The 27,969-nt window shown below is 43.8% G+C and overlaps 1 protein-coding gene across 1 annotated transcript; it reads left to right on the top strand.

Moving 5' to 3' along the window:
• Positions 1 to 131: 131 nt before the first annotated feature.
• Positions 132 to 27,969, top strand: LOC112235546 (sodium-dependent neutral amino acid transporter B(0)AT1-like). Its single transcript, XM_042310457.1, has 13 exons — positions 132 to 385; positions 4,327 to 4,467; positions 4,664 to 4,801; positions 5,005 to 5,186; positions 5,800 to 5,904; positions 11,621 to 11,733; positions 11,921 to 12,049; positions 12,223 to 12,379; positions 12,542 to 12,610; positions 22,725 to 22,860; positions 23,014 to 23,173; positions 24,814 to 24,976; positions 27,562 to 27,969. The coding sequence occupies exons 1-13, from the start codon at positions 235 to 237 to the stop codon at positions 27,772 to 27,774; spliced, it is 1,857 nt and encodes a 618-aa protein (XP_042166391.1). The 5' UTR covers positions 132 to 234; the 3' UTR covers positions 27,775 to 27,969.

The raw sequence follows: 27,969 nt of genomic DNA, 5'->3' as shown, positions 1-27,969 counted from the left end.
AAAAACACAGGAGACTCGTAGAGCGCCCTCACACATTAACCATGTGCTTCAGATCAGACACTGGAGTAAAGATACCAACACCCAACCAGTGAATTCAAGTGGACAACAGAATATCTGTGTTCCCTCTACAGAATAAGCGTTGGTTCAGAGTGCTAGAACCTCGGGCTAGAACACACTGGACTAAACTGAAAACCAGAAGGTTGATCTACTACTGAGCTAAAAACTACTGTTGAGATGCCAGAGGAAGGTATGGAGGACAGCAAGGGGGGAGAGGAGAGACCCAAGTGGAACAACAAGGCAGAGTACCTGCTGACCTGCATTGGCTTCGCTGTTGGAGTGGGCAACGTGTGGCGCTTCCCCTACCTCTGCCAGATTTACGGAGGGGGTATAGATGCTTTTACACATCTTTTCTTTTGTTTTTCCACTACAACTTTGTTCATGTTAAAACTTCCTCTCAATTTAACATTTTAACTCCATGCATGTTTTTTTATGGTGTATTTGAAGATTATTTTATTATGGTATCAGAGATAACTCCTAACATCTTCATCTCTTAGATAAAAACCTTCAAGCCTCAATCTTGTGATTTCTGTCCATGTTGCATCAATATGTACTGTGCAGACCAACTAGATCATGTTTGAGGATACAGAGGAACTGACAGTAGTTAAACATTATCTACTCGGTTCATATATCTGAATATGTAATGAACAGAAACTGCACGATTGTGGCTTAGAAGTGTTATCTACAATATGCCATCCATACAACACTAGGCTTCTATTCTCATAGGCTCTCCTACAACATCAGGCTTCTAATCTCATAGGCTCTGTGTGTAGCTCCCTTCAGTAACCACGAGCACAACCGTTCCTTGATTTTAACTGGCGGCTTTATTCTGAAGTTTTAGTCAGAATTATCACCTTCCGTGAGAACTATAAAGTAAATGAAAAATACAGTTAAGCACACTCTTACAACCTTATCTTACGAGTGACTTATTAGCTTGGTATAACTCTGAAGTGCTTACATACATAACAGTTTAACCGGCGTTATTACGGGTTCAGAATTGTAAACAGAACTGTAAAAATACTGTACCTCATTGGCTGCTTATTACAGAAGGGAGGAAATCAAACTCCACACTTATTATTCCTGGCATGAATTCACACTTCATCCTAACATACACTCTTCAACCTTTATGAACTAAACCCGATGACATGAAAACTTAGCTAACGCAGCGCAGGATTGCCTTCCCTCCAAAAGTGTGTTGCTACAATAAGGATCCCCGTTACAACAGTATTAGCTACGTAGTTCCGATTGTATTATCATTTCCCCCGCACAGCGGATACGTAAACAATTCAAACAAAAGACAACGACATCACCTGTAAGTCTAACTGTCAGTTACACTGTGTCCTTCACGATTTGCCCAAATGTGGCTGGGTGACTTCACACTAAATGTCATGTAACTTGCTCATACTTCAAGTTATCAGTCTGAAACTTTGCACATGCACTGCTGCCCTCTTGTGGACACCATCGGAATTACAACCAGAGTGATGGCTAGAACTGGGACCCTGTTGTGTGGGACTTTTGTTGCATTTCAACGATGGTGGTAGAAAGAAAATACAAAAAAAAAATGTTCTTTTATTTTTTATTTTCTTCTACCATATCTATTGTGTTATATTCTCCTACCTTCAATTCAGATTTCCACAAACTTAAAAGTGTTTCCTTTCAAATGGTACCAAGAATATGCATATCCTTGAGGTCAGGCAGTTAAATTTGGGTATGTCATTTTAGGCGAAAATAGAAAAAAAAGGGGGCTATCCCTAAGAAAAGCCATTAATAAATTCTTAAGGCTAGGATGCACTATTTTCACATCCGGATGAAAAGTGTGCCCAAAGTAAACTGCCTGCTACTCAGGCCCAGAAGCTAGGATATGCATATAATTGGTAGATTTGGATATAAAACACTCTAAAGTTTGTAAAACTGTTAAACTTATTTGGCAGGCGAAACCCCGAGGACAAACCATCCAGGAAAACAAAATGTTTGAGGTCACTCTCTTTTTAATGGCTTTTCTTTGGGGATCGAGATTTCTAAGGCACTTGCTTGCAGTTCCTATCACTTCCACTGGATGTCAACAGTCTTTAGAAATTGGTTGATGTTTTTCCTTTGAGAAAGGAAGAAGTAGGCCAGTTCAGAACAAGGGTTGAGTGTAGTGTACTGTTGTGGTTGGGGTGCGTGACCCGAAAGCTCGCTCCACTTTTTTTTTATCCGCTATTGAACACAGTTTATTCCATCTTAAATTTTACCGATTATTTACATTTAAAAATACCCAAAGTTGGATTAGGAAAGTTGTTTGAAATGTCTGGGGGGGGTCAATGTAAATTGTCCGGTAGCTATTTTATTAATTGGGAGAGACGAAGGTCGAGTCATGGGTCCTCTGAAACCCGCCTGGCCACCTACTTCTTATCACACCGCCTGCTGGACCCGGATGTCAGCCACACCAACGTGTCAGAGGAAACACCGTTCGACTGATGATCGGGGTCAGCTTGCAGGCGCCCGGCCTTGTCACAAGGAGTCACTAGACCACGATGAGCCAAGGAAAGTCCCACCGGCCAAACCCTGCCCTACCCCGTACAGCGCTAGGCCAATTGTGCGCCATTCTATGGGGCTCCCGGTCACGGCCGGTTGTGACACAGGCTGGGATCGAACCCCAGGCTGTTGTGGCGCCTCAGCACTGTGGTGCAGTGCTTTTGACTGATGCTCCACCCAGGACCCTAGACGTTTTGATTTATATAACCTATCAGAAAGAGAAAATAGTAAAGTTTCAAAAATACCAACATTTGCCAAACAATTCTCAAAATTGAGCAGATTGGGATCTTTTTTCAAAATATCACATGTGGAGAATAACTGCATGCATTCCACGAGTGACAGCAGCTTATTGTCTATAAGCACAGAACATAATGAAACAAAACAACTATTCTGTTCTTTTGAAAATACATTTTCTTGGTTTCATGTTTCTTTAAGAACTGACTAAACAAAATAATAATGTGTTATGTTGTCGTTTTTAGTTTTTAACTAATAAAAATGCTATTTTGCTCTTTGAAAGAATAAAAAAAAGTGAAAATCAAATCAAACTTTATTTGTCAAATTTGCCGACTTCAACAGGTGTAGGTAGACCTTACAGTGAAATGCTGAATACAACAGGTGTAGGTAGACCTTACAGTGAAATGCTGAATACAACAGGTGTAGGTAGACCTTACCATGAAATGCTTACTTACAAGCCTTTAACCAACAATGCAGGTCAAGAAAGAGTTGAGAAAATGTTTACCAAATAAACTACAGTAAAAAAATATATAAAAAGTAACACAATAAAATAACAATAACGAGGCTATATACAGGAGGTACCGGTACCGAGTCAATGTGCGGCAGTACAGGTTAGTTGAGCTAATTTGTACATGTAGGTAGGGGTAAAGTGACTATGCATAGATTAATATACTTTTTTAGGAAACATCAGACTGAGGAGGATCTGACTCTAAAATGGCCAATGCGATTAGCATGAGGTTGTAAATAACAAGAACATTTCCCAGGACATAGACATATCTGATATTGGCAGAAAGCTTAAATTCTTTGTTAATCTAACTGCACTGTTCAATTAACAGTAGCTATTACAGTGAAATAATACCATGCTATTGTTTGAGGAGAGTGCACAATTATGAACATGAAAAGTTATTAATAAACAAATTAGGCACATTTGGGTGGTCTTGATACAACATTTTGAAAAGAAATGCAATGATTCTTTGGATCAGTCTAAAACGTTGCACATATACACTGAAGCCATCAAGTGGCCAAAAACCTGAATTGCACCTGGGCTGGAATAATACATTATGGCCTTTCTCTCGCATTTCAAAGATGATTGTACAAAAAAAATACAAATGAACGTTTGTTTTTTTCTTTGTATTATATTTTACCAGATCTAATGTGTTATATTCTCCAACATTCCTTTCACATAAAATTCAAAGTGTTTCTTTCAAATGGTACAAAGAATATGCATGTCCTTGCTTCAGGGCCTGAGTTACAGGCAGTTACATTTGGGAAAATTGAAAAAAGGGGCTAATCCTTATTAACTTATTCGAACCCGAATCCATTACAATGTAAAACTATATGGAGTAATAGTTATATATCACACAAGAAAGAAATACGTACATATAATGAGAATTTGTAGGGTGTTCATGAGTAAAGTAAGTAACTAGCCTATAAGGTTCCAGGGTTTAAGTTTAGGGTTAATGGATAATTAGATTGTTGACAGTTAGTTGAACATCTACTGAACATCTCCTTCCCCAGGTGCGTTTCTGATCCCCTACCTGATAGCCCTGGTGTTTCAGGGTCTGCCTCTGCTCTACTTGGAGCTGGCTATAGGACAGAGGCTCCGCATGGGCAGCATCGGAGTCTGGAACTCCATATCACCCTACCTGGGAGGAGTAGGTAGGTGATGAAACCCTGCTGAAGACAGCTTAGCTGTTGAAACGTTGGTTAAATCAATTATTTCATTGGAGTCAATAAATTAAGTGCTTTTTTTCTTCTCGGGAGTAGGTGGGTGGCCACAACTAACACCCAGACAGGAAACATCCTCGACTAGCTGCTGTTTGGTGTTTCTGATCTACTATCCCATGTCCATCAGGTGTAGCCTCAATGGTGGTGTCCTTCTGTGTGAGTCTGTTCTACAACACTATCGTGGCCTGGGTCCTCTGGTACCTCTTCAACTCCTTCCAGGAACCCCTGCCCTGGAGCCAATGTCCCCTCAACCACAACAACACAGGTATGAAGCGCTTTGAGTACAACAGTTGATAGAAAATTGCTGTATACTGTAAATCCAATTAATTATTATTATTGTTAGTTCATTCTAGGTATTTGTTCATTTGTCAGGAACCATGCACAGTTTGTAGGTTGGACCATAGTTGAAGAATGAACAGCAAGTGTACATTATGTAATTTGACCAAGGTCAATGATAATTTGAACCAGGGTACGTGGAGGAGTGTGTAGAAAGCACGCCGGTCAACTACTTCTGGTACCGTAAGACCCTGAACATCACTCCTAACATGGAGACCAGTGGCTCTCTACAGTGGTGGATGGTGGTCAGCTTAGCTACCGCCTGGTCTATCGTTTACATCTGTTTTATCAGGGGGATCGAGACCATCGGCAAGGTGAGATGCAGACAGTGTGTTGCATTTTAAAGCTCGGAACAATTACAGCCAAGATGATTTCATGCAATTTTAGAACAAAGTTTGCTCAATCTGAAACCTCTAGTTTTAGAATGTCTCATATCGGCTGCTGGAGTTACCAAGATTTAAGTCTTAAGTTATAGACTTGAGACGAGATTGATCTGTTTAGCCAGAGAACAGTGTGCTGACGACCTGTGTTTAGCCAAGCAGACAGCTAGCTAGCTAGCTATTTTACTACAGTTAGGCAGCCCTAGCTTGCTGATATTTCTCTGACAAATTAAACAAAAGTGTTCCCCATTTCTGATGCATGTATTTCATGATACTAGTTTGCTTCAACCAACTGGCAACTTTGTTTCAAAGGTACATCACATTACTGTAAAGAGGCACCCAAACCATGGAAAAGGTCTCAACCCTAAGTCACGTCTTTTAGATCTGAATGCCCTGTCAGCTGTTCTACAACACAATATTCTAAAAGTAGCCAACATCTGTCAACTTTAGAATGTTGATCTTTGTTTTCGTTTGTTGTGGCAGTGTGCAAGCGGCTTAAAATATATATATATATATATATACCTTTTCATCACCTGTCTTATCACAGGCTGTGTATGTCACAGCAACGTTCCCCTACCTGGTACTAACCATCTTTCTGGTGAGAGCCCTGACCCTACCTGGAGCATATGAAGGTCTGATCTACCTGTTCACAGTCCTCTCTCTCCGCCTGCCTGCCTGCCTGCCTGCCTGCCTGCCTGCCTGCCTGCCTGCCTGCCTGCCTGCCTGCCTGCCTGCCTGCCTGCCTGCCTGCCTGCCTGCCTGCCTGCCTGCCTGCCTGCCTGCCTGCCTGCCTGCCTGCCTGCCTGCCTGCCTGCCTGCCTGCCTGCCTGCCTGCCTGCCTGCCTGCCTGCCTGCCTGCCTGCCTGCCTGCCTGCCTGCCTGCCTGCCTGCCTGCCTGCCTGCCTGCCTGCCTGCCTGCCTGCCTGCCTGCCTGCCTGCCTGCCTGCCTGCCTGCCTGCCTGCCTGCCTGCCTGCCTGCCTGCCTGCCTGCCTGCCTGCCTGCCTGCCTGCCTGCCTGCCTGCCTGCCTGCCTGCCTGCCTGCCTGCCTGCCTGCCTGCCTGCCTGCCTGCCTGCCTGCCTGCCTGCCTGCCTGCCTGCCTGCCTGCCTGCCTGCCTGCCTGCCTGCCTGCCTGCCTGCCTGCCTGCCTGCCTGCCTGCCTGCCTGCCTGCCTGCCTGCCTGCCTGCCTGCCTGCCTGCCTGCCTGCCTGCCGTAAGTCCTGTGTCTGTCTGTCTGTCTGTCTGTCTGTCTGTCTGTGCCTGTCTGTGCCTGTCTGTGCCTGTGCCTGCCTCTGTCTGTCTGTGCCTGCCTGCCTGTCTGTCTGTCTGTCTGTCTGTCTGCCTGATCTGCCTGCCTGCCTGCCTGCCTGCCCTGGCCTGCCTGCCTGCCTGCCTGCCTGCCTGCCTGATTGATCACCTGGAGTCAATCTCAAACGCTAGTTGCTCCACCGCGTCCTTTTTAATTTGCATAGGAGGTCTTAGTCACGCGATTAGAGTTTAGTGTATTTTTTAAGTTTGATCATGTACACAAAAAACGTGTCCATTAGCTTGCTAAGCCTGAGCCTGCCACTTTATATTAAACAAAAGAGAAGCTTACCAGCTAGTGGAACACTAAATGACAATGTTCCTTCTATTAGCTAGCTAGCTACTGTAGTAACATTATTTTATTATTTTATCACATGAACATTAATGAAGCAGCAAATGGCCTGCTCTGCCCCGAGTCAGTACAATACAGAGTCTACCTTAGCTGACCCAACTCAGTACAATACAGAGTGCCCTTAGCTGACCCAACATCAGTACAATACAGAGTCTACTCTGCTGTGCCCTTAGCTGACCCAACATCAGTACAATACACAGTCTACTCTGCTGTGCCCTTAGCTGACCCAACGTTACAATGTAGCGATTGTGTGCTCGGCAAACATGCTGAAGTACGGAACGACTGCTATCGTAGATAAGTGACAAGCCACATGCTGTTCATCAGTGCCAAACATCCTTAGCTAACTTTACATGGTTTTGTGTGTTAGTGAAGCTAGCTAGCTAGCAGGCAGGCTATAGCCACTGAGCTTATAAGGCTACAATAAGCTAAATCAGCTGATGAAATCAACGAAACACTTGCAAATATTTTGTGCAGGAGTAGAGATGTCATTTTGCTTTTACAAATGTTTCACTTTCTATCTATCTGTATCTGCCCGGGGGCCTATGTTTCATATCTAGTCATGCTACAGGACATGTCAAGGAGACATTTCGGAATATTGACAAATAGCAGTTGGGACACGTCTCAATTCAAAAACACTTGCAGACTTGAGCGATTACTATCAAACATATAGGCAAGAGGCCACTCTAATGTTATTTATTTTGTCACATGCTTTTGTACACAACAAGTGTAGACTAACATTAAAATGCTTACTTACAGGCTCTTCCCAACAATGTAGAGAGAAATCATAGAAAGACTACAACACAAGGAATAAATACTGTTGATTAACAATTACTTGGCTATAAACATGAGGCGCCAGTACTAAGTCGATATGTACGAGTTAATTACACTATACAGTACGACTACAGTCGTGGCCAAAAGTTCTGAGAATGACACAAATATTAATTTTCACAAACTCTGCTGCCTCAGTTTGTATGATGGAAATTTGCATAAAATCCAGAATGTTATGAAGAGTGATCAGATGAATTGCAAAGTCCCTCTTTGCCCTGCAAATGAACTGAATTCCCCCAAAAAAAAAAAAAACAACATTTCCACTGCATTTCAGCCCTGCCACAAAAGGACCAGCTGACATCATGTCAGTGATTCTCACGTTAACACAGGTGTGAGTGTTGACGAGGACAAGGCTGGAGATCACTCTGTCATGCTGATTGAGTTCGAATAACAGACTGGAAGCTTCGAAAGGAGGGTGGTGCTTGGAATCATTGTTCTTCCTCTGTCAACCGTGGTTACCTACAAGGAAACACGTGCCATCGTCATTGCTTTGCACAAAAAGGGCTTCACAGGCAAGGATATTGCTGCCAGTAAGATTGCACCTAAATCAACCATTTATCGGATCATCAAGAACTTCAAGGAGAGCGGTTCAATTGTTGTGAAAGAGGCTTCAGGGTGCCCAAGAAAGTCCAGCAAGCGCCATGACCGTCTCCTAAAGTTGATTCAGCTGCGGGATCGGGGCACCACCAGTACAGAGCTTGCTCAGGAATGGCATCAGGCAGGTGTGAGTGCATCTGCATGCACAGTGAGGCGAAGACTTTTGGAGGATGGCCTGGTGTCAAGAAGGGCACCAAAGAAGCCACTTCTCTCCAGGAAAACATCAGGGACAGACTGATATTCTGCAAAAGGTACAGAGATTGGACTGCTGAGGACTGGGGTAGTCATTTTCTCTGATGAATCCCCTTTCTGATTGTTTGGGTCATCCGGAAAAAAAGCTTGTCCAGAGAAGACAAGGTGAGCGCTACCATCAGCCCTGTGTCATGCCAACAGTAAAGCATCCTGAGACCATCTGACAAAAAATATCTAAAGACATTGAAGCAGCAAACTTTGTGGAAATTAATATTTGTGTCATTCTCAAAACTTTTGGCCACGACTGGACACTGAACAGATATATAAAGGCAATGGAACAGTTCATTTAAGGGAATCAGTCAATTGAAATAAATTCATTAGGTCCTAATCTATGGGTTTCACATGACTGAGAATACAGATATGCATCTGTTGGTTACAGATACCTTAAGAAAATAAGGTAGGGGCGTGGATCTGAAAACCAGTCAGTGTCTGTTGTGACCACCATTTACCTCATGCAGCACGAGGCCTTCGTTTAGAGTTGATCAGGCTGTTGATTTTGGCCTGTGGAATGTTGTCCCACTTCTCTTCAATGGCTGTGAGAAGTTGCTCTATATTGGCGGGAACTGGAACACGCTGACATACACGTCAATCTGGGGCATTCCAAACATGCTCAATGGGTGACATGTCTGGTGAGTATGTGGGCGATTGAAGAACTGGGACATTTTCAGCTTCCAGTAATTGTAAAGCTGAAAATTGTGTGCAGATCCTTGCGACATGGGGCAGTGCATTATCATGCTAAAACATGAGGTGATGACGGTGGATGAATGGCACAACAATGGGCCTCAGGATCTCATCATGGTATCTCTGTGCGTTCAAGTTCCCATTGATAAAATGCAATTGTGTTTCACTTCTGCCTGCCTGCCAGCCCATACCATAGCCCAACCCCCACCATGGGGTGCTCTGTGTCCACAACATTGACATTAGCAAACCGCTCGCCCACACTGCCATCAGCCCGGTACAGTTTAGCACACTTCTCCGGCATACCAGTGGCCATCGAAGGTGAACATTTGCCCACTGAAGTCGGTTACGATGGCGTACTGCAGTAAGGTCAAGACCCTGGTCAGTACTTTGTTGACACACCTTTGGCAGCGATTACAGCATCGATTCTTCTTGGGTATGACGCGACAAGCTTGGCACACCAAGTATTTGGGGACTTTCTCCCATTCTTCTCTGCAGATCCTCTCAAGCTTTGTCCGGTTGGATGGGGAGCATCGCTGCACAGCTACAGTACCAGTCAACAGTTTGGACACACCTACTCATTCAAGGGTTTTTGTAGAATAATAGTGAATACATCAAAAGTATTAAAGAAACTTGTTGGCTGCTTTTCATTCACTCTGCAGTCCAACTCATCCCAATCCATCTCAGTTGGGTTGAGGTCGGGTTATTGTGGAGTTCAGGTCATCTGATGCAGCACTCCATCACTCTCCTTCTTGGTAAAATAGCCCTTACACAGCCTGGAAGTCTGTTGGTTCATTGCCCTGTTGAAAAACAAATGATAGTCCCACTCAGCGCAAACCAGATGGGATGGCGTATCGCTGCAGAATGCTGTGGTAGCCATGCTGGTTAAGTGTGCCTTTAACTCTAAATAAATCACAGACAGTGTCACCAGCAAAGCACCCCCACACCATCACACCTAGGTTGATCCGTCCACCTACTCTGCGTCTCAAAGACATCACACCTCCTCCTCCATGTTTCAAGGTGGGAACCACACATGCAGAGATCATCCGTTCACCTACTCTGCGTCTCACAAAGACACGGTGGTTTGATGTAAAAATCTAACATTTTGACTTATCAGACCAAAGGACAGATTTCCACCGGTCTAATGTCCATTGCTCATGTTTCTTGGCCCAAGCAAGTCTCTTCTTATTATTGGTGTCCTTTAGTAGTGGTTTCTTCGCAGCGATTCAACCATGAAGGCCTGATTCACGCAGTCTCCTCTGAACAGTTGATGTTGAGATGTGTCTGTTACTTGAACTCTGTGAAACATTTATTTGGGCTGAAATTTCTGAGGCTGGTAACTCTAATGAACTTATCCTCTGCAGCAGAGGTAACTCTGGGTCTTCCTTTCCTGTGGCGGTCCTCATGAGAGCCAGTTTCATCATAGTGCTTAATTGTTTTTGCAATTGCCCTTGAAGAAACTTTAAAAGTACTTGAAATTTTCAGGATTGACTGACCTTCATGTCTTAAAGTAATGATGGACTGTCATTTCTCTTTGCTTAATTGAGCTGTTCTTGCCATAATATTGACTTGGTCTTTTACCAAATAGGGCTATTTTCTGTATACCACCCCTACCTTGTCACAACACAATTGATTGGCTCAAACATATTAAGGAAAGAAATTCCACAAATTAACTTTTAAGAAGGCACACCTGTTAATTGAAATTTATTGCAGGTGACTACCTCATGAAGCTGGTTGAGAGAATGCCAAGAGTTCGCAAAGCTGTCATCAAGGCAAAGGGTGGCTAGTTTGAAGAATCTCAAATATAAAATATATATATATATATATATATTCTCTTCTTCAGGTCCTGTTGATAGGATAGTCTCCAACACACCTCATCCAGTTTATTCTCCAGTGATTAGTACGTTCACCAATAGAACGGATGGTAGTGGCAGTTTATCACCGACGTAGTTTTAACAAGGGTTCCAGATCACTTGCACCGTCTCTTCCTCTTCGAGTCCCGAGGTTTAAGGCCTGGTCCGGAATGAGCAGGACATCCACAACTGTCAACTCGTGGAAGTAGAACTCTTCATCCAAATCAAGTTTTTGTATTCCTCTTCTGATGTCCAAAAGCTATTTCTGGTCAGGAAATGCTGGTGGAAATATTATGTTACAAAAACAAGTTAAGATCAGTGTAAAAAAAAAAGGGTGATAAAGGGGCTTCCGTTTGTGTGTGAGAGAGACCGAGAGAAAAAGAGACCGAGAGAAAAAGAGACCTGTGTGTGAGAGAGACTGAGAGAAAAAGAGACCGAGAGAGAGACAGAGGGAGAGTAACGTGACAACCTACAATATGTGTTTCTGTCTGTGTGTCTCATCAGTGGGAGATCCTGAAGAACCCCCAGGTATGGCTGGATGCTGCCACTCAGATCTTCTTCTCTCTGTCAGTGGCCTTTGGTGGACTCATCTCATTCTCCAGTTACAACAACCAGAAGTGAGCTCGGTGGTCAATCATTATTAGTAACATCAACTTTTATGGGTCCAGCATGTCAGTTGTCCCCCAAGGCTTTTAATTTGCCACATCGTTTACCTCCCTTGACAAGCCTCCCTTGCTGTTTCACCATTGACCAATAATTTGCATTCACTTGACTTTGTTTTTTTTTGTCTGTGTGTTTGGTAAGGAATAACTGTGAAAAGGATGCTGTTTTAGTGGGGGTTATAAACAGTGCTACATCTATCTATGCCTCCATCCCCATCTTTGCCATCCTGGGATTCAAGGCCCACACAAACTATGTCAGCTGTCTGAATGGGTAGGTGTGATAAAATGGACGTTTATTTGGCAACATTTGCTAAATCATGAAATTAGTTTGCAGTCAAGTTGTTAAACCTTTATATTCTCCCTTGTGTGTTTGATATCCTCTGGAAAAACAGATGCAAACTCAACCAAAGCAAATGACCAATATGTTTCTCTTGTAACTTACAGTAACATCTTAGCACTGACCAATGACTTTGATATTAGCGACATGAACATAACGGTTGAAAACTATGAGCAGTGGTTTGACTCTTTAAATGGGACACATCCATCTAGAGTATCCGATCTCAACCTGAAGACATGCGACCTGCAAACCTTCTTGGATCAGGTACTATACTCAGGAGTTTAACTACCTCAGGGCAACAAACAGAAAAACGACCTCAGGACAAACGTAGGTTGAGTCAAGTTTTCTTGTTATTCAACCTACCATCGCTGCATAAAAGAAGCTAATTGGTTGTCTTGTTTCCATCTCTCTCCATCCTCCCTACAGAGTGCGTCTGGTACTGGGTTAGCATTCATCGTGTTCACAGAAGCAGTGATATCGATGCCTGGCTCTCAGGTATGGCCTGACTCTTTAAAAAAAAAATGTATTAGTTCTTTTTTTTTTTAAATACAGTGTTAAACCCAGTTAAATACATCTGGATCTGATTAGATTCCTGTCTGATTGACCAGGGGTGTGGGCTGTTGTTGATGTGATTCCTGTCTGATTGACCAGGGGTGTGGGCTGTTGTTGATGTGATTCCTGTCTGTTTGACCAGGGGGGTATATTACAAAGCAAGTTAGATCTACTCAGGTTTTTTAAACCTAACAAGCTTCAAATCAAATTGTATTTGTTACATGCAACAAATACAACACGTTTAGACTTAACATGAAATGCTTACTTAAAGTACGAGCTAAAAAGAAACAAACAAATGCAAAAAAAAATACATATATATAATAACACAATAAAATAATAATAACTATATATAGCAAGTCAATGTGTAGGGGTACGGGGTGGTGGAGGTAATATGTACATGTAGGTAGGGGTAAATGTGACTCGGTAATCAGGATAGATAATTAACAGAGTAGCAGCAGCGTTGGTAGTTGAGGTAATATGTACATGTAGGTAGTGGTAAATGGGACTCGGTAATCAGGATAGATAATTAACAAAGCAGCGCTCATACCTTTCATGCAACTTTTTTTCAGATCATCATTAGTTGCATCATGCAGCCTTAGATCTAGGCGTCCTGCCAGCGGGACACCTGTCGACAACTTCCGGTGACATTGGAGGGCACGCAATTCAAATGAATAATCATAAAATGTATGGATATTAAACATTTAGGTACATACAAGTGTCTTATATTGGTTAAAATCTAAAAGTCTTGTTCATCTAACTGCATTGTCCAATTTACAAATGGGCTATACAGCAAAAGCATGCCATGAGATTGTTTGAGGACAGCACCCCATATCAAAATATTTTTCAACCAGCACAGGCTTCATAAAATCACAAATAGCGATTAAATATTCACTTACATTTTGAAAATCTTCCTCTGATTTGCAATCCAAAGGGTCCCAGCTACAACCTGCATGGTCGTTGTGTTAGATAAAATCCTTCTTTATATCCCAAAAGCTTGTTTAGTTGGCACCATCGATTTGAGTAATCCACTCATTCAACTTGCAGAGAAAGGAATCCAAAAAGCTACAGTTAAACTTTGTTAAACTTTGTTAACACATGTCAAAATACATTTCTATTTAATCCTCAGGTACCCTAAAATGTAATTAAATTGTAATATTTTATACGGGAAGAAGTATGTTCAATAGAAAAACAAAATTAGCAGGTGCGCGTCCTCTTCGTCACGCACACAGACTGATTTCCAAATCTAACTCCCAGTACTAAAACTCAAAATTCTTCCTCGTTGGGGAAGAAACAAGCCTGAAACCTTGAACAAAGACTGTTGACACCTAGTGGAAGCCATAGGAATTGCAATCTGGGAGCTGGATTTGGATTTGGATATGACCCTATACATTCCATTGGAAGAGCATGGGCTCTCCCCCCAAAAAACTTTCCGGGTTGGGTTTTCTTTGGATTTTCTCCTACCTTAGCAATCGTGTTATAGTCTCATACATTGTTTAAACATTTATACAAACTTGAAAGTGTGTTCTATGCAATGGTACCAATTATATGCATATCCTGGCTTCTGGTCCAGAGTAACAGGCAGTTTACTAAATGAACTAGTGTATTCCATGCTCATATGGCATAGCCAGATCAGGACCTAACATAAGGACAACATAAGGACAACTCAGAGTATGTTATTCTATTCTTCTGAAATAGATTACATTTCCTTCATATAATGCTTCTTTAGACCTGTCTAAAATAATTAAATGGATTTATTGTGAAGGTGTAGGCTATTTTACATGGATTTATTTTACTTTTTAAAATGTAGATGTCCCAAAGGTCTGCATCAGTGGGTTGTAGACTGTGTGTGGAAGACAGGAGACTGGCAGTTATTGGCTTGACAATCACCGGCTGACAAAATGTCAACACCACCACAGCCCAAGGTGCACCTGTGTTATGATCATGCCGTTTAATCAGCTTCTTGATATGCCACACCTGTCAGGTGGATGGATTATCTTGGCAAATGATAAATGCTCACTAAAAAGGCATGTAAACAAATTTGTGCCAAAAATGTGAGAGAAATTTGCTTTTTTGTGCGTAAGGAACATTTCTGATATTTTTTATTTCAGCACATGAAAAATGGGACCAACACATGTTGCGTTTATATTTTTGTTCACTGTAGTATGTGTGAGTGTGTGGGTAGAGTCCAGTGTGTTGGGTAGAGTCCAGCGTGTGGGTAGAGTCCAGTGTGTGGGTAGAGTCTAGTGTGTGGGTAGAGTCCAGTGTGTGGGTAGAGTCCAGTGTGTGGGTAGAGTCCAGTGTGTTGGGTAGAGTCCAGTCTGTGGGTAGAGTCCAGTGTGTTGGGTAGAGTCCAGTGTGTGGCTAGTCTACAGGACTAGGCTAGTCTACATTACTAGGCTAGCCTACATGACTAGGCTAGTCTACATGACTAGGCTAGTCTACAGGACTAGGCTAGTCTACATGACTAGGCTAGTCTACAGGACTAGGCTAGTCTACATTACTAGGCTAGTCTACAGGACTAGGCTAGTCTACATTACTAGGCTAGTCTACAGGACTAGGCTAGTCTACATTACTAGGCTAGTCTACAGGACTAGGCTAGTCTACATGACTAGGCTAGCCTACATGACTAGGCTAGTCTACAGGACTAGGCTAGTCTACATTACTAGGCTAGCCTACATGACTAGGCTAGTCTACAGGACTAGGCTAGCCTACATGACTAGGCTAGTCTACAGGACTAGGCTAGTCTACATTACTAGGCTAGCCTACATGACTAGGCTAGTCTACAGGACTAGGCTAGTCTACATGACTAGGCTAGTCTACAGGACTAGGCTAGTCTACATTACTAGGCTAGTCTACAGGACTAGGCTAGTCTACATTACTAGGCTAGTCTACAGGACACAGGACACATCTACATTACTAGGCTAGCCTACATGACTAGGCTAGTCTACAGGACTAGGCTAGTCTACATGACTAGGCTAGTCTACATTACTAGGCTAGTCTACAGGACTAGGCTAGTCTACATTACTAGGCTAGTCTACATTACTAGGCTAGTCTACAGGACTAGGCTAGTCCACATGACTAGGCTAGTCCACATGACTAGGCTAGTCTACAGGACTAGGCTAGTCCACATGACTAGGCTAGTCTACAGGACTAGGCTAGTCTACATTACTAGGCTAGTCTACAGGACTAGGCTAGTCTACATTACTAGGCTAGTCTACAGGACTAGGCTAGTCTACATGACTAGGCTAGTCTACAGGACTAGACTAGTCTACAGGACTAGGCTAGTCTACATGACTAGGCTAGTCTACATGACTAGGCTAGTCTACATGACTAGGCTAGTCTACATGACTAGGCTAGTCTACATTACTAGGCTAGTCTACAGGACTAGGCTAGTCTACATGACTAGGCTAGTCTACAGGACTAGGCTAGTCAAGATGCGAGAATATTGTTATTTGTCAAACGGCAGTCAAGCATCGTTCATCACGTCACCAGAATAAAACCAGCGATATTCATTGGAAAGGAGCATCAAGGTCACCACCCTGTAAAGTTCCTCATTCATTTAATCTGTACCCTAATAAACTGCATGGTTTCCCGAGTCATAGTGGGAGGACCACACACCATATCATTGCGTGACTCCAAGTTTCCTTCGATATGATGGTTATGATATCAATATTTGCGCAAAAAAAAAAAAAAGGCGTTTCCACCACAATTTCTCGCAAAATTCATTCTACAGACAACAAAAGATCTCACCATGTCGAAGGAACAAATTATCGGTCAGCATTTAGAGAAATGTTCTGTGTCCATCACATTGTTTTTATACGGTATGACTTTACACACATACAAACTGTGGATGGAATCGTGGTTAATTCAAATAGTTTGCCAATTGCTTAACCATTCAGCTGTCCTAAAGCTTGGAGGGTAGAAGCTGTTCAGGAGCCTTTTGGGCCCCAGACTTGGCGCTCCAGTACTACTTTCCATGCAATAGCAGAGAGAACAGAACTTGGGTGGCTGGAGTCTTTAAAAAAAAAAAAAAGTTTATTCTTCTGACACCGCCTGGTATTAGAGGTCCTGGATGGCAGGGAGCTTGGGCCACACGCACTACCCTCTGTAATACCTTGCTGTCAGATGCCAAGCAGCTGCCATAACAAGCGGTGATGCGGTCAAGATGCTCTCAATGGTGCAGCTGTAGAACTTTTTGTAAATCTGAGGTTTTCAGCCTCCTGATGGGGGAAGAGGCGTTGTTGTCGTGCCCTCTTCACGACTGTGTTGGTGTGTTTGAACCATGATTGTCTGTTGGTGATGTGGACACCAAGGAACATGATTCTCTCGACACGGTCCACTACAGCTGTGTTGATGTGACTATGCTGGTCTGAAGGGACTATGGTAGCTTGATACATGTAGGTATTACAGACTGGGTCAGGGAGAGGTTGAGACATGTAGGTATTACAGACTGGGTCAGGGAGAGGTTGAGACATGTAGGTATTACAGACGGGGTCAGGTTGAGACATGTAGGTATTACAGACTGGGTCAGGGAGAGGTTGAGACATGTAGGTATTACAGACTGACTCAGGTTGAGACATGTAGGTATTACAGACTGGGTCAGGTTGAGACATGTAGGTATTACAGACTGGGTCAGGTTGAGACATGTAGGTATTACAGACTGGGTCAGGGAGAGACATGTAGGTATCACAGACTGGGTCAGGTTGAGACATGTAGGTATCACAGACTAGGTCAGGTTGAGACATGTAGGTATCACAGACTGGGTCAGGTTGAGACATGTAGGTATTACAGACTGGGTCAGGGAGAGGTTGATACATGTAGGTATTACAGACTGGGTCAAGGAGAGATTGAGACATGTAGGTATTACAGACTGGGTCAGGTTGAGACGTGTAGGTATTACAGACTGGGTCAGGTTGAGACATGTAGGTATTACAGACTGGGTCAGGGAGAGGTTGAGACATGTAGGTATTACAGACTGGGTCAAGGAGAGATTGAGACATGTAGGTATTACAGACTGGGTCAGGTTGAGACGTGTAGGTATTACAGACTGGGTCAGGTTGAGACATGTAGGTATTACAGACTGGGTCAGGTTGAGACATGTAGGTATTACAGACTGGGTCAAGGAGAGATTGAGACATGTAGGTATTACAGACTGGGTCAGGTTGAGACGTGTAGGTATTACAGACTGGGTCAGGTTGAGACATGTAGGTATTACAGACTGGGTCAGGAGAGATTGAGACATGTAGGTATTACAGACTGGGTCAGGTTGAGACATGTATTACAGACTGGGTAGGTTGAGACACAGACTGGGTCAGGTTGAGACATGTAGGTATCAGACTGGGTCAGACTGGGTCAGGTTGAGACATGTAGGTATTACAGACTGGGTCAGGGAGAGGTTGAGACATGTAGGTATTACAGACTGGGTCAGAGAGATTGAGACATGTAGGTATTACAGACTGGGTCAGGTTGAGACGTGTAGGTATTACAGACTGGGTCAGGTTGAGACATGTAGGTATTACAGACTGGGTCAAGGGAGATTGAGACATGTAGGTATTACAGACTGGGTCAGGAGATTGAGACATGAGGACAGACTGGGTCAGGTTGAGGTATTACAGACTGGGTCAAGTTGAGACATGTAGGTATTACAGACTGGGTCAAGGAGAGATTGAGACATGTAGGTATTACAGACTGGGTCAGGTTGAGACATGTAGGTATTACAGACTGGGTCAAGGAGAGATTGAGACATGTAGGTATTACAGACTGGGTCAGGGAGAGACATGTAGGTATTACAGACTGGGTCAGGGAGAGATTGAGACATGTAGGTATTACAGACTGGGTCAGGTTGAGACATGTAGGTATTACAGACTGGGTCAGGGAGAGATTGAGACATGTAGGTATTACAGACTGGGTCAGGGAGTGGTTGAGACATGTAGGTATTACAGACTGGGTCAAGGAGAGATTGAAACATGTCAGTGAATACACACGTCAGTTGGTCAGCTTCAGTTAACTTTACATTGCAGCTCAGGCTTTATCCGTACTACGACGGTGGATATGGCTCGTCCGCCAGCCGCTAACTCTGGGCTTGCAACTGCTTGTGCACATGGCTAGTCGAATGTCAAACTCTTTATTGAGACAATGCTGAACCATCGATCCATGGGTGAGTCAGTGCTACATTTTAATTTGTGCTGAAATCAAATTGAAAGAAAAGTTATCTTGCAAATTGTGCAGGCTGTGGAGTGAAATAGGCTTTTAAAATTATTTTTTTAACCTTTATTTAACCAGGTAGGCTAGTTGAGAACAAATTCTCATTTACAACTGGGACCTGGCCAAGATAAAGCATAGCAGTGTGAACAGACAACAACACAGAGTTACACATGGAGTAAACAATAAACAAGTCAATAACACAGTAGAAAAAAAAGAGTCTGCATTGTGTGCAAAAGGCATGAGGAGGTAGGCGAATAATTACAATTTAGCAGATTAACACTGGAGTGATAAATGATCAGATGGTTATGTGCAGGTAGAGATACTGGTGTGCAAAAGAGCAGAAAAGTAAATAAATAAAAACAGTATGGGGATGAGGTAGGTAAAATGTGTGGGCTATTTACCGAAGGACTATGTACAGCTGCAGCAATCGGTTAGCTGCTCAGATAGTAGATGTTTAAAGTTGGTGAGGGAGATAAAAGTCTCCAACTTCAGTGATTTTTGCAGAGCAGAGAACTGGAAGGAAAGGCGGCCAAATGAGGTGTTGGCTTTAGGGATGATCAGTGAGATACACATGCTGGAGCGCGTGCTACGGGTGGGTGTTGCCATCGTGACCAGTGAACTGAGATAAGGCTGAGCTTTACCTAGCATGGACTTGTAGATGACCTGGAGCCAGTGGGTCTGGCGACGAATATGTAGCGAGGGCCAGCTGACTAGAGCATACAGGTCGCAGTGGTGGGTGGTATAAGGTGCTTTAGTAACAAAACGGATGGCAAAGTGATAAACTGCATTCAGTTTGCTGAGTAGAGTATTGGAAGCTATTTCGTAGATGACATCGCCGAAGTCGAGGATCGGTAGGATAGTCAGTTTTACTAGGGTAAGTTTGGCGGCGAGAGTAAAGGAGGCTTTGTTGCGAAATAGAAAGCCAACTCTAGATTTGATTTTAGATTGGAGATGTTTGATATGAGTCTGGAAGGAGGGTTTACAGTCTAGCCAGACACCTAGGTACTTATAGATGACCACATATTCTAGGTCGGAACAATACAGGGTGGTGATGCTAGTCAGGCGTGCGGGTGCAGGCAGCGAACGGTTGAAAAGCATGCATTTGGTTTTACTAGTGTTTAAGAGCAGTTGGAGGCCACGGAAGGAGTGTTGTACGGCATTGAAGCTCGTTTGGAGGTTAGATAGCACAGTGTCCAAGGACGGGCCGGAAGTATATAGAATGGTGTCGTCTGCGTAGAGGTGGATCAGGGAATCGCCCGCAGCAAGAGCAACATCATTGATATATACAGAGAAAAGAGTCGGCCCGAGAATTGAACCCTGTGGCACCCCCATAGAGACTGCCAGAGGACCGGACAACATGCCCTCCGATTTGACACACTGAACTCTGTCTGCAAAGCAGTTGGTGAACCAGGCAAGGCAGTAATTAGAAAAACCGAGGCTACTGAGTTTGCAGATAAGAATATGGTGATTGACAGAATCGAAAGCCTTGGCCAGGTCGATGAAGACGGCTGCACAGTACTGTCTTTTATCGATGGCGGTTATGATATCGTTTAGTACCTTGAGCGTGGCTGAGGTGCACCCGTGACCGGCTCGTAAACCAGATTGCACAGCGGAGAAGGTACGGTGGGATTCGAGATAGTCAGTGATCTGTTTGTTGACTTGGCTTTCTAAGACCTTAGATAGGCAGGGCAGGATGGATATAGGTCTGTAACAGCTGGGGTCCAGGGTGTCTCCCCCTTTGAAGAGGGGGATGACTGCGGCAGCTTTCCAATCCTTGGTGATCTCAGACGATACGAAAGAGAGGTTGAACAGGCTGGTAATAGGGGTTGCGACAATGGCGGCGGATAGTTTCAGAAATAGAGGGTCCAGATTGTCAAGCCCAGCCGATTTGTACGGAATCAGGTTTTGCAGCTCTTTCAGAACATCTGCTATCTGGATTTGGGTAAAGGAGAAGCTGGGGAGGCTTGGGCGAGGAGCTGGGGGGGGGGGCGGAGCTGTTGGCCGAGGTTGGAGTAGCCAGGAGGAAGGCATGGCCATTCTTTGTTTATTTATTAAGTCATACAAAAGGGTTACATTGCATGAAGTTTAAAATACATTGTCATTACTAAATGTTTAATGTGATACATTTTTTAAACATTTAACATAAAAAAAGATTAATAAAATATTTAATTCAGTTGTTATCCTCAAATGAAGGGGATGACGCAATACTTGCAAGAGGGAGAGAATCTGATTTCATTGGTCCTCAACTCACGGCTCAGTCGTTTCATTCAGGGTCAGTAGAGTTAGCCGTGACTTAGCCTGACCCAGACTAGGTTAGTTCATTGCCGTAGACATTTACCTGGCTTAAAGGTGAGCCACTTTCGTATGATCGGTTATTCTCAGTTGACCTCAGAGTTGACCAAAGTTACCTCGCAAAATCCTCAAACCTGCCTTGTAGGATATCCTTCTGGTGTGGGCTGTTGTTGATGTGATTCCTGTCTGATTGACCAGGTGTGGGCTGTTGTTGATGTGATTCCTGTTTGTTTGACCAGGTGTGGGCTGTTGTTGTTGTGATTCCTGTTTGTTTGACCAGGTGTGGGCTGTTGTTGATGTGATTCCTGTCTGATTGACCAGGTGTGGGCTGTTGTTGATGTGATTCCTGTTTGTTTGACCAGGTGTGGGCTGTTGTTGATGTGATTCCTGTCTGATTGACCAGGGGTGTGGGCTGTTGTTGATGTGATTCCTGTCTGATTGACCAGGTGTGGGCTGTTGTTGTTGTGATTCCTGTTTGTTTGACCAGGTGTGGGCTGTTGTTGATGTGATTCCTGTCTGATTGACCAGGGGTGTGGGCTGTTGTTGATGTGATTCCTGTCTGATTGACCAGGTGTGGGCTGTTGTTGTTGTGATTCCTGTTTGTTTGACCAGGTGTGGGCTGTTGTTGATGTGATTCCTGTCTGATTGACCAGGGGTGTGGGCTGTTGTTGATGTGATTCCTGTCTGATTGACCAGGTGTGGGCTGTTGTTGTTGTGATTCCTGTTTGTTTGACCAGGTGTGGGCTGTTGTTGATGTGATTCCTGTTTGTTTGACCAGGTGTGGGCTGTTGTTGATGTGATTCCTGTTTGTTTGACCAGGTGTGGGCTGTTGTTGATGTGATTCCTGTTTGTTTGACCAGGTGTGGGCTGTTGTTGATGTGATTCCTGTCTGATTGACCAGGTGTGGGCTGTTGTTGTTGTGATTCCTGTTTGTTTGACCAGGTGTGGGCTGTTGTTGATGTGATTCCTGTCTGATTGACCAGGGGTGTGGGCTGTTGTTGATGTGATTCCTGTCTGATTGACCAGGTGTGGGCTGTTGTTGTTGTGATTCCTGTTTGTTTGACCAGGTGTGGGCTGTTGTTGATGTGATTCCTGTTTGTTTGACCAGGTGTGGGCTGTTGTTGATGTGATTCCTGTTTGTTTGACCAGGTGTGGGCTGTTGTTGATGTGATTCCTGTTTGTTTGACCAGGTGTGGGCTGTTGTTGATGTGATTCCTGTCTGATTGACCAGGTGTGGGCTGTTGTTGTTGTGATTCCTGTTTGTTTGACCAGGTGTGGGCTGTTGTTGATGTGATTCCTGTTTGTTTGACCAGGGGTGTGGGCTGTTGTTGATGTGATTCCTGTTTGTTTGACCAGGTGTGGGCTGTTGTTGATGTGATTCCTGTTTGTTTGACCAGGTGTGGGCTGTTGTTGTTGTGATTCCTGTTTGTTTGACCAGGTGTGGGCTGTTGTTGATGTGATTCCTGTCTGATTGACCAGGTGTGGGCTGTTGTTGATGTGATTCCTGTTTGTTTGACCAGGTGTGGGCTGTTGTTGATGTGATTCCTGTTTGTTTGACCAGGTGTGGGCTGTGCTCTTCTTCATCATGCTGTTCAGCCTGGGTCTGTCCTCCATGTTTGGTAATCTGGAGGGCGTCCTCACGCCCCTTCATGACCTCAAACTGGTGCCCAAGTGGATGCCCAATGAGCTCTTCACAGGTAAAAGTCAAAAAGGAAATGATCAGATTTTCGTATCTTTCAACATTGCCAATGTGTGACGAAAAACTGTTCTTTTCGGGAACGATCTTAACGCAGTCTTCTTGTTTTCTGTCTCGCTCTCCCTCCATCACTCCCCACTTTCTTTCCCTCCAGCAATAATCTGCCTGCTATTGTTCCTGATGGCTCTGATATTCTGTCTGGGTTCGGGGAACTACTGGTTGGAGATCTTCAACAGTTACGTGGGCTCCGTTCCTTTTCTCATCATCGCCTTCTTTGAGATCATCGCTGTGGCATACATCTACGGAATAGGACGGTAAAGAGCCTCATAATACTATAGTTGTCCTGGTGTGAACTGTAATGAGCGTCTTCCCACTGGGCACACACACTGGTTGAATGACTATGAACCAATGTGGTATAGACATTGAATTGACGTCTGTGCCTCAGTGTCTTGTCTTTTAGAATGTGGCAGATTGCTAGGATCCTCTCAGAGTAACATGTCTGTCTCCCCATAGTCTGTTGTTGGTCTGCTGCAACCCTTGTTCACCTAATCTTTGGGTTTAGCATTTTCCACAACTGGTGCAAATTTATGATTCCCAAATTCCAAGATTTAAAAAAATAAAAATCCTGTTTGGAGGATTCTGGATTTCTTGCTTACTGAATCAGGGATCCTTACAAACGAGGTTTCTGGACACCCTGGGATTTTAGGGAGAGTTACTGGAATTTTGCAACCCTAAACCTGAGTCATCTGCAGTTCTGAGGCATTAGTTCTGCTTTCATCTGTTCCTCTTCCATCTCTTTCTCCTTTCTTCTGTCTGAGCCCAGGCTCAGACGGGGTTGTAGTGGCTTGGGGGGGGCCTCAGACGGGGTTGTAGTGGCTTGGGGTGGGGGTCCTCAGACGGGGTTGTAGTGGCTTGGGGGGCCTCAGATGGGGTTGTAGTGGCTTGGGGGGCTCAGATGGGGTTGTAGTTGCTTGGGGGGCTCAGATGGGGTTGTAGTGGCTTGGGGTGGGGGTCTGAGACGGGGCTGTAGTGGAGCAGGTTGAGAGCTTCAAGTTCCTCGGTGTCCACATCACCAACAGACTTTCATGTGCCAAACACACCAAGACAGTTGTGAAGAGGGCAAGAAAGCCTATTCCCCCTCAGGAGACTGAAAAGATTTGTCATGGGTCCTCAAAAAGTACAAAAACAGCTGTACTACAGCTGCACCATCGAGAGCATCCTGACTGGTTGCATCACTGCCTGGTATGGCAACAGCTCGACCCCTGACCGCCAGGCACTACAGAGGGTAGTACAAACGGCCCAGTACATCACCGGGGCCAAGCTTCCTGCCATCCAGGACCTCTATACCAGGCGGTGTCAGAGGAAGGCCCTATAGAGGGTGGTATGTACGGCCCAGTCCATCATTGGGGCCAAGCTTCCTGCCATCCAGGACCTATATACCAGGCGGTGTCAGAGGAAGGCCCTAAAAATGGTCAAAGACTCCAACCAACCTAATCATAGACTGATCTCTCTGCTACCGCACGGTACCGGATCCCCATGTCTAGGTCCAAAAGGCTTAACAGCTTCTACCACCAAGCCATAAGACTCCTGAACAGCTAATCAAATGGCTACCCAGAGTATTTACATCGTTACGCCCCCCCACCTCCTCTTTTACGCTGCTGCTACTCTGTTTATTATCTATGCTTAGTCACTTTAATTCAAACTACATTTACATATTACCTCAACTAACCGGTGCCCCCAGCACATTGACTCTGTACCGGTTCTCCACCTTGCTTGTTATTTTCCTGCTGTTCTTTATTTATATTTTTTACTTAACACTTATTTTTCTTAATACTGCCTTGTTAGTTAATAGGCTTGTAAGTAAGCATTTCACTCTAAGGTCTACACCCGTTGTATTGGGTGCATGTGACAAATATAATTTGATTTGATTTAAAGCCTCTTCCTGTCTCCGTAGGTTCAGTGATGACTTGGAGTTCATGACAGGACATAGACCCAACATCTTCTGGAAGGTTTGCTGGTTGGTCATCAGCCCTCTGATGCTGTTCGTGGTGTTGGTGGCGTACGTTGCCGTCCAGGCCCAGACACCTCCCACCTACGCAGCATGGAATCCTGACTACGTAAGAGCCACCACTGTTAACGCAGCCTTTTCAAACCTCTCCTCGGGGACCCCCACAGGGTTGCACCTCCCATTTTGCCCTCAGAACAGCCTAAATTCAGATCAGCTTTCACATTCTAGACTGAAGCAACAATCAATGTAATTTGCTGCATCATTTCCAATCCCCTTATACAGACATACATAACTCTCCCCCTAGATTCAGTCTGATGTAGAAACATTTGAAATGGTGTTTTTATTTTTATTTTTTTACATTAGATAAAAGTAGAGACTCGTAGCTAGCTACAAAATGTTATTTCATACACTACATTTGAGGAACACTGGGAAAGTAATTCTGACACACACATACACAGTTTGGACACACCTACGCATTTAAGGGTTTTTCTTTATTTTTACTACGTTCTACATTGTAGAATAATATCAAAACTATGAAATAACACATACGGAGTCATGTAGTAACCAAAAAAGTGTGAAAAAAGAAAAATATCAAAATATGGAGATTCTTCACCCTTTGCCTTGATGATCACTTTGGACACTCCTGGCATTTTCTACAACGTAAATAAAATAAAATAAATAAATAAATAAAAGAAAACCCCTGGAAAGAGTAGGTGTGTCTAAAACACAACGTTTTTATTTTATTTTTTATTATTTTCTACATTGTAGAATAATGACCCTCTGTGGCTTAAATCTCTGGTGTAATGTTTTTGAATGATTATATTTATATAGACGGGAGTAATTATATAATTTTGACAAGTTGAATTGAAATTCACTTGAGGGAAAGCTTAGTCTATTGGAAGCGCGCCGCCTACGGTTGACAAGTTGAAGCAGATCTGGTAGATGAAATACATTGAATGGCTGGCAGTCCTCGAGGAGAGGTATGGAATAAAACATTTAAAAAGCCACGGTAGATCAAATCAAAGTGTATTTTTCACGTGCGCCGAATACAACAGGTGTGAACCTTACAGTGAAAATGCTGACTGACAGGCTCTAAACAATGGTGCCAAAAAAAGGTGTGTGTGTGTGTGTGTAAGTAAGTAAAGAAATAAAACAACAGTAAGCAGACATTTGAAAAAAAGAGTAGCAAGGCTATATACAGACACCTGTTAGTCAGGCTTATTGAGGTAGTATGTACATGTAGGTATCGTTAAAGTGACTATGCATATATGATGAACAGAGAGTAGCAGAAGCATAGAAATAGGGGGTGGTGGGACACAATGCAGATAGCCCGGTTAGCCAATGTGCGGGAGCACTGGTTGGTCGGGCCAATTGAGGTAGTATGTACATGAGTGTGTAGTTAAAGTGACTATGCATTTAAGATAAACAGAGAGTAGCAGCAGCGTAAGAGAGGGGTTGGGGGGGGGTGGCACACAGATAGAATGTTCCTGAAAAATATTTAACTGTATGTAGTGATACTTCAATATTTTTCAGCACCATTGAACTGTATGTAGTGTGAAGCATCTCTCTGCCCAGATCAGCTAGGCTGTAAGGTGTCATTTAAGAGGTTCAATAGTATTTTTTCCCCCACCAGATAGGCCAGTTGAGAAGTTCTCATTTACAACTGTGACCTGGACAAGATAAAGCAAAGTAGTGCGACACAAAACGCAGAGTTACACATGGGATAAACAAAAGTACAGTCAATAACACAATAGAAAAATGTGTATACAGTGTGTGCAAATGGAGTAAGGTTATGGAGGTAAGGCAATAAATAGGCCAAAGTGGCAAAATAATTACAATTTAGCAATTAACACTGGAGTGATAGATGTGCAGATGATGATGTGCAAGTAGAGATATTGGGGTGCAAAAGAGCAAAAATAAATAACTATGGGGATGAGGTAGTTGGGTGGGCTACTTACAGATGGGCTGTGTACAGGTGCAATGATCGGTAAACTGCTCTGACAGCTGGTGCTTAAAGTTAGAGAGGGAGATATAAGACTCCAGCTTCAGTGATTTTTGCAATTCGTTCCCGTCATTGGGAGCAGAGAACTGGGAGGAAAAGCGGCCAAAGGAGGAGTTGGCTTTGGGGATGACCAGTGAAATATACCTGCTGGAATGCATGCTATGGGTGGGTGTTGCTATGGTGACCAGTGAGCTGAGATAAGGCGGGGCTTTACCTAGCAAAGACTTATAGATGACCTGGAGCCAGTGGGTTTGGTGACGAGTATGAAGCGAGGGCCAGCCAACGAGAGTGTACAGGTCGCAGTGGTGGGTGGTATATGGGGCTTTGGTGACAAAATGGATGTCACTGTGATAGACTACATTCAGCTTGCTGAGTAGAGTGTTGGTGGCTATTTTGTAAATTACATCGCCGAAGTCAAGGATTGGTAGGATGGTCAGAAGTATACAGAATGGTGTCGTCTGCCTAGAGGTGGATCAGAGAATCACCAGCAGCGAGAGCGACAACCTTAATATATACAATAGTAGTGCATGATAAGCGGGAATAGGGTTTCAGTTGAGAGACAGCCAGTCAGATGACTACATAGTACTCACCTAATAAGCAGTGCACTACAGTCTACGGGGAATAGGTGTCATTTGCGATTTACCCTGTGAGAAGACAATCACATTTTCTTTATTCTAATTCTGTCTGTGCAGGTGAACTTCCCCGACACAGAGGTTCTGCCGTATCCAGACTGGGTGTTTGCCATCTGTGTCCTGCTGTCTTCAGTACCAGTTATCTCCATACCTCTGGTGGCCATCTACAGACTCATCTGCTGCATGTCAGGAAGACACTCTAAAGACAGTCTCCACAACGATCCAAATCCCTACGCCAACGAAGACTACGTTGTAGAGAGAGCTAGACCCTAGAAGACACTGTACTTCCTGTTTGAGCTTTTATTGTAAACAGGAATCAGGAGGATATAATTACGGTCATATTTGTTAAAGGGAGAGAGAGAGAGCCTTGTAAATGTGGTTGGAGTAAAAGATGACTAAGAATGTTGTCGCTTCTCGGTGCACAGGTGACATGCTGGTAAAAAATAGATAAAACGGATTACAGTTTGC

Source organism: Oncorhynchus tshawytscha, linkage group LG31, assembly GCF_018296145.1.
Source record: "Oncorhynchus tshawytscha isolate Ot180627B linkage group LG31, Otsh_v2.0, whole genome shotgun sequence".
Classification (NCBI taxonomy): Eukaryota; Metazoa; Chordata; class Actinopteri; order Salmoniformes; family Salmonidae; genus Oncorhynchus; species Oncorhynchus tshawytscha.
Note: the sequence above shows the minus strand (reverse complement) of the source record. Positions and strands in the feature narration are given on the sequence as shown.